General features: G+C 37.8%; 1 protein-coding gene and 1 non-coding gene across 2 annotated transcripts; one reads left to right on the forward strand and one right to left on the reverse strand.

The window, feature by feature from the left end:
• Positions 1 to 5,752: 5,752 nt before the first annotated feature.
• On the reverse strand, positions 5,753 to 5,859 carry LOC131633200 (small nucleolar RNA R71). The gene has a single exon (XR_009293256.1). It is a non-coding gene; the product is annotated as a small nucleolar RNA R71 (small nucleolar RNA).
• Positions 5,860 to 6,164: 305 nt separating this feature from the next.
• On the forward strand, positions 6,165 to 7,676 carry LOC131633190 (uncharacterized). Its single transcript, XM_058903904.1, has one exon. The coding sequence runs from the start codon at positions 6,165 to 6,167 to the stop codon at positions 7,674 to 7,676; it is 1,512 nt and encodes a 503-aa protein (XP_058759887.1).
• The last annotated feature ends 242 nt before the right edge of the window (positions 7,677 to 7,918 follow it).

Here is a 7,918-nt window from a genome sequence, read left to right on the forward strand (position 1 = left end):
TCCAATACTCGAATGGAAATTGTTGTTATAAGTAAACTCAATCAAAGGTAAGAAACTATCCCAAGCTCCTCCTTGTTCCAAAGCACAAGACCTTAAAAGATCTTCAAGCGACTGAATCGTCCTCTCCGTTTGACCATCAGTTTACGGATGATACGCCGAACTGAAACTCAACTTAGTACCCAAAGCACTTTCTTTTGCATTCAGCAGAATAGTTCTTAACTTGTGATGATTCTTGAAGTCTTTCTTGTGAGCATCACTCATGGCTTGTCTAGAAATCTTGATACCTTGAGCATTCACAGGATGTGTGTAACCATCCAACACTAGATCCCATAGGTCACCATCTTGACAGAGAAAGTAACTTTCGAGTCTATCTTTCCAATACTCAATGTTTTCACCATCAAAGATCGAAGCAATTAAGTTAACTCGACTCAATATTTCAGTGAAAGTCGCTACCGCGCTTTATTATTTCCAAAGGAGAAGGGAAAAGAACGAAAAACTCCAAAGTTTTTTTTTTAAAAACAAAAAGAAGATATCTTAGGTACGGGTGTTGATTATACAAGGGGAAGGTTTTAAGCACCCCTCATATCTGTGGTACTCCACAGGAACCTTTTTGAAAATTTGTGTTGTGTGTGCTAAAAAAAAGGGTTTGTTTTATTTTTAAAATAAGCTCGGCAAGGCATTAAGCCTTGTGCCTACATACCTTCTCGGTGCAATGGAGAAGTCAGAGCTAATGTAGTTCCACTTAAAAGGGAAAACATTTTAAAAACGAATAAACACTTTATCGTCGTCGGAGAGAAATACTCAACCATTGATCTTGAGCATGAGAACAAACGAGTTCTTTGCATCACAAATGCAAAGAAGGGCTCCAACACGGATAGAAATCAACGAGTATGCCACTAGCTCTCTCACGCGGAAAAGATCTCATTATATCAATCAATTTCAAAATCGTGGGGTATCGCCACTCGTTTCAACAATTAGTCGTGTCTAAACTTTTGAAGAAAAGCCACTAAGGGCAAGAGATATTTTTAAAGAAAATGTTTTAAAAATGTTTTACAAACATAAGAAGGTTATTTGAAAAAGGAAGAAGATTTTGAAAATCTAAGAAGTGGGAGGAGATGAAAAGGCTATCCTAATGTGTAAAATAAAAGCTAAGGAAAAGAACGGTCTAACCGAAATAAGAAGCCAACACTTGACATTATAAGTCAAGGTAGATTTCCCATCCTTTGGACTTATCAATACCAAACCAACACATTACTTGGGGATCCAGATGAACTTATTGTCTTAGTACCACTCCGTATTAAGCACATTAAAATTGTGACGAAAATCGGGCAGAGTAACGGCTGTTTTCAGGTAAAATCCTTATCACAATGCCTTGGAATTAACCATCAAGGACTTTCAAGGAAATACCTGCATACACAAACAGACAACAATCCAATGCCAGACAGACAAAATAACAACAGAGTAATAATATCATAATAGGGTCCAGAGGTACTAAGTCTAAAATTCCAAGTCTCCTAAATGCTCGGGATAGTAACCAATTGTCCGAAAAAAGAGCCTTAAGCGTTTTTTAGATTTTTGTTGTTTATTAGTGTTTTAGCATAAAAGTAAAGTATGGTCCAAGTGGACAAAAAGAAAATAGCGGAAACATAAACAATACGTCCAAATGGACAAAGAAAAAATAGCGGAATATAAATGTACAAATGGACAAAGAGCAAATGGCGGAATGTAAATATGATGAAATGGTAAAATAAAGCGATAAAGCGAGAAATATAAAGAGCAATATAATAAATTGCGGAAATTAAAGTTAGTTGTTAGATGTTAAAGATAACCATCTTGAAACTTGTCAAGTATGTTATCAAAATTAGTAATAAAGATCAATGGCGAGTGAAGGATGTTCTCGGATTTAAATTCAATGGACATTTATCAGAAGCTTGATAAAATCATAGCGACTACATGATAAACCTCCATAAGTCTTAAATCAACCGCATACAATTCTCTTCCATATTTGATCTTTTTTTATTCGAGACACGAAATATTGCGCTATGTTAAGCAGATCGCCAAGTGATTTATGTAGAAATCACCCTACAACGAGGCCGGTCAAAACTTTGTGTGCTAATGCATGCGAGACAAGCGATATGTAGATCACTCTCCGAAAGCAATACCGCACGAAAAGAAAAATAGGGAGTGATCTAGTCTTTACCAAGAATCCATAAGAATTCCCAAGGTATTAAGACTTTCATCGATCAAAATAAAAAGAAATAAAAGATGGAACCACATTCAAAGGCTCCTTTCATCCATAAATTCTATCACTTAATATTGCGGATTTGGATTCTCATCCTATCGACGCCCTAAGTCCATTGAAATTAGAGAGAAATTAGGCCTCTAACTTGTGATTCAAAGAAAATATCAAAAGAATGGAGTAGAAGAAGAGTTAGAACCAAAAGCAAGTCAAAAAACCACAAAAACAAGCATTCTGCCTTAATGAAATCGATTTCCCTCTGTAGGAAATCGATTTCCTGCCTTCAGACTTCAAAAACAGGCGCAAAAAACATAGTGGAAATCAATTTCCCTCTGGAGGAAATCGATTTCCTGCGCACAGTTTTCAAAAAAAACAACATTATGCACTATAAAACTCAATTTAGACAAACATACAAACACCTTATGATCACATATACATTGGAGCACGAAATTTCAACCAATTCACCGTCAAATAGGACCAATATAGCATCAAAGATGCATTGAACACAAGCAACAAAGATCTACATCTTAGAGTTTAGGAATTTACCAATTCTTGAACCAAATGTTGAAGTAGCTTCAAGAACAAGCACAAAATGTGTAGATCCTTCAAAATTGGAGATGAACAAACAAAGAAAAGAGTGAAATGTAGGAGGTTTAGTTCAAAACTAGTAAGATTCAATGTGAATCTCACTAATTCTATGAAAATGAACTTTGGGTGAGGGTTTTGGAAAGGGAGAGAAATGAATTTGCAAGAACTTTTTTGGCTCTCCAAGCTTGTGAAATGAGGGAGTAGAGACCTCTATTTATAGGATGGAAGCAAGAGTAGTGGCAATTTGGTCTTTTTGCTTTTGGTTAATTAACTTGTGTTTAATTTGTGTTTAAATGGTATTTAAATGGAAAATGGGGTTTAAGTGGGTTTAATGAAGGGAATTAATTTTGGTGAGGTGGAAAATTGATAAAATGACAAAAATGATCAAAGAAAATAGGTGCCAAAATGATGTCACACATCCCTCCTTATTATTTTTGAATTTCGCCCAAGGGAAATCGATTTCCCCCTTAGGTAAATCAATTTCCATCTTCAAAATTTTCAAAAATTGCTTTCTTGTACTGTTTTGATTTTTGCCCGATCTTTTACCTGTAAAATATAAACAAAAGAGACAAAATACATATTTTTGGATTTTGGTTAGTGTAAAACAAATAATAAAAACTAAAAGTGCTTGATGATTCCCCTCAGAGATAAACACAATATCAAGAATGAAGTCTCACAATGGTGCTCTTGATTGATGATTAAACTACCACCAATGTATGATCTTAAGGTAAAAAATTGGGGTATGACAGATGCAATGCTTAATGAATGCATATGAAGATGATGAAACAGAACACCACTGGGAAAAAAAAGAACTCCACTGGGGAAGACAAATGTCTTGCGGGAAGAACCCCACTGGGGAAACAAGACTTTGTTGGAGAGACGAGATTTTGCTGGGAAAAGAAAATTCATTGGGGAAAACATTTCGCACAAGAGAGGTTAAAGCATCACCTTTCAATGGAGAAGAATTTCTTAAAAGAGCAACTAAATAAGGAGGTGTGAATAGGAAGAAGAAAGAGGCCCAGAACACAAAGAAAGCCCATTGCGCAAGACTGAAGCCGGATGGCACACTATGCCACCTGCCGGTCGGCGTAGGCCTTCCACATCCGTTCGGCAACCCCTTAATATATGTGTGTGACGTAAGTAACACACTCAAGCCTAGAAGAAACGTTACGTTACTTTCTCTCCTCCATTTTCTCTGCCGAAAGAACAGCAACTGCTACGAGACAAGTTAGAAATCCAAGAATTGAGATCTCTATATAAACCCTTCAAGAATTATTGAAAGGGTTACGTACTTTTACCCTAATGCCGTCAAGATTTCTTTTTCATTTTCCAGCTCTGTTCTTGTTTCCTACCAACTTCTTGCAATAGATTTCCACACCGGAAATACTATTGCGATTGAGTTTTCTTTTCTAGCTTCAGATTTAGTTTCAGTTTTGAGTATTAGATTTACTTTCATAAATTAATTCAAGTCCCGGATTCAAGATTCGATACTGCAAGATACAATTTTCCAGTCTGCAATTTAATTCAGGTTATTTATTTGCATTTAATTACTATTGTTTGTTTATGATAATTTATCAAATTATGTCCGGGTTATTTAATATCGGTTATAAATGCTCTGATTTGTCTACTAAAACCATGTTCGGCTAAATACCTTTTATCGGTATGTAAGGTCACATAACCGAGGGAATCGAGTAATCTGTCGACGTAGTTTAATAATCAAATTTATTTGTCTGGCTGATATTTCTAAACGCTTAATTAAACTTTTTTTGTAACGAGAGTTAAAAACAATAGAAGGTAGGATCAGTAAAAACGAGAGTTTGAGATTTTAACTGGACCTTAGAAATTAGGCATTAACCTTAAATACAACGAGAGCGCTTTAAGGGTAATTAGTTTTCATTGGTTTTCAAAAATCACTTTGAACTTTAATTGATACAGCAAGAGCGCTCACTTAGGTTTAATAGTGAAATCATAATCAATAAACACGAGAGAGTGAGAGGAGGATTTTTAAACTAATGATTTCTACAGAAAAGTGATTTTAAATTACGATCCGCATCGATTGCTTACTAGATCCCCGAAGTCCGACCATTGCATACCGATATTATTATCCTAATTAAATTTAATAATATTTCTTTTTAATTCCCGTACCGATCGATAATCAATCGAATATTAGCCTTAGATTTACGTAGTAGCGATTAACCTCATTAGGTCGATTCTTAGTCCTTGTGGGTTCGATATCTTTTAAAACTACGCGATAGACTGTGCACTTGCAGTCATAATCATAGACATACCCCATTGTCGTGATCAAGATTTTGGCGCCGTTGCCGGGGACTAATTTAGTCGACAATCGTAATTAACTGTTACGTTGTAGAGACTAAGGGAAACAATTTTTCTAATCTCCTTTTGTGCATGCCAAGTACTCGCTCTCGAAGTGAAGACTTAGTGCTGCCAATTCCTGAACAGGAGCGTTCTATCACTGTATCACGTCGATTACGATGTACTCGCACTCTTGTTCCTACTCCTACTTCTGAACTAGTTGAAGAATCAACTATGGGAGAACAGCCGCGTCCTCTCAATTCTTACACCATTCCTTCGCAAGCTGAACCTCACAATAGCATTGCTGCTCCTGCTATTGAGGCGAACAATTTCGAGCTAAAACCATCATTGTTGTCAGCTGTACAACAAAACCAATTTTCTGGAAATGCGACGGAAGATCCTAATCTTCATTTGTCAGTGTTCTTGCAATATGCAGACACTGTAAAAGCAAATGGTGTCAGTTCGGAAGCTATCCGACTGCGCCTTTTTCCTTTTTCACTGAGGGACAGAGCTAGATCTTGGCTCCATTCTTTACCCGCCAATTCTGTCACGACCTGGAATGAACTTAAGAAAGTCTTCCTGGCACGTTATTTTCCACCTAGTAAGACCGCCATGCTTAGAGCCCAGATCAATGGGTTTAGACAAAAAGAAAACGAGTCTTTATTCGAAGCGTGGGAGAGATACAATGACATGCTTAGACTTTGTCCGCATCACAGTTTAGAACAATGGTTAATCATCCATACCTTATACAATGGTCTCCTCTACAATACGAGACTTACAATTGACGTCGCCACAGGTGGCGCACTAATGGATAAAGAATATGCTGATGCGTACACACTTATCGAAAGTATAGCTCAAAACCATTATCAATGGGAAAGCGAGAGAGTTGAATCAGAGAAAACTTCTGGAGAGAAATCTTCAACGAAGAGTGGGATGTACGAGATAAGTAGCCTCGACCACGTACGCCAAAGTCGATGCCCTAACTCAGAAGATTGAAAACCTCACTATAGAACCTGTAGCCGCCATGGCTGTTGTTTCCCCAAATTGCGAAATATGCGGAATGACTGGACATGCTGCCCCCGAGTGCCTTTTTTTGGCAGGAGTTTCCCCTAAACCAGTAAACTATGCTCAAGGAAACCCCTACTCAAACACGTATAACCCAGGATGGAAGAATCACCCTAATTTCTCGTACAAGAACAATAATGCTTTGTACGCACCTGGTCAAGCACCCAGTGTACCACCTGGATATCAAAAGGCACCATTCACTACTCCTAACGTCCCTAGGAAGTCTAACTTAAAAATAGTGATGGAAAATTTCATAGCCACTCAGACTCTGACTAATAAGGATTTCATAAACCAAAACGTGCACACTAATGAGCAAATCAAACAGTTAGCGACTAAAGTAGACGCGTTGGCCACTCACAACAAGATCCTCGAGACACAAATCTCTCAAGTGGCACAACAACAAGCACCTACTGCCGCACCTGCTGGGACATTTCCAGGACAGCCACAACCAAACCCAAAAGGACATGCTCATGCTATTATTCTGCGAAGTGGTAGAGAGATGGATGAACCGACTGACCCTAGGCTTAAAAACCCTGCTATGTTCCAAAGCCCTAGGAAGACAATTGAGGAGGAAAGTAGACCCAAGGATAAACCAAGTGATTTGAAAGAGCAAGAGGACAAGGAAGGCGAGACGGAGGAGAAAGAAACTCCATACATACCTCCACAACCTTATAAACCACCTTTCCCGTACCCTCAAAGACTCGAGGAAACTAAAAACATAGGGCAATTTAAGAAATTTGTCGAACTTCGTAAACAGTTAAACTTCACAATTCCGTTTACAGAAGCCATTACCCAAATGCCCTCATATGCTAAGTTCCTAAAAGAAATCCTATCGAATAAGAAGAAATTAGAAGACAACGAGACTGTAACACTCACTGCTGAATGTAGTGCCATAATCCAAAATAAAATGCCACCTAAGCGGAAAGACCCAGGAAGTTTCTCCATACCTTGCTATATAGGAGAATATGTCATAGACAAAGATTTATGTGACTTAGGAGCTAGTATTAGCCTAATGCCTTTGTCCATTTGCGAGAAACTAAACATGGGAGATTTAAGACCAACCAAGATGTCAGTACAACTTGCAGACCGATCTGTCAAGTATCCTGTAGGTGTTCTTGAAAATTTACCCGTCCGCATCAGACAATTCTACATCCCTACGGATTTCATAATTATGGACATAAAAGAAGACGTCAATACTCATATAATCTTAGGAAGACCTTTCCCAGCTACCGCTGGAGCCATTATAGACGTAAAGAAGGGCATGTTGACATTCAAAGTAGGTGAGGAGAAGGTCAGGTTTATTCTAACACAATTCCTTCAAGCCCCAACTATAGAAGATACATGTTATCTGGTGGATGTTATTGATGAATGTATAAGAGAGATAGGATTGTTAGAAGAATCTTACTCTGAAGTTATAAAGATTCCGATGCCCCTGATTTTCAAAGATGACAATTGGCGTCCAGAATATTAAGACGATAGTTTAAGCGAATGCTTAGCTTTAACACCCAACCCTATGCCTTGCCCAAAGAAACTAGCCTTGGACCTTAAACCATTACCCAAGACTCTTAGATATGAATATTTAGACGATGAGCTCAAAAGACCAGTAATAGTCAACGCGGAGCTAGGAGCCACAGAGACTGAGAAGCTATTACAATTTCCAAGAAAGTATCCATCTGCGTTAGGATATAACATTGCTGATCTTAAAGGAATAAG

Source organism: Vicia villosa, unplaced genomic scaffold (genome assembly GCF_029867415.1).
Source record: "Vicia villosa cultivar HV-30 ecotype Madison, WI unplaced genomic scaffold, Vvil1.0 ctg.001084F_1_1, whole genome shotgun sequence".
Taxonomy (NCBI): Eukaryota; Viridiplantae; Streptophyta; class Magnoliopsida; order Fabales; family Fabaceae; genus Vicia; species Vicia villosa.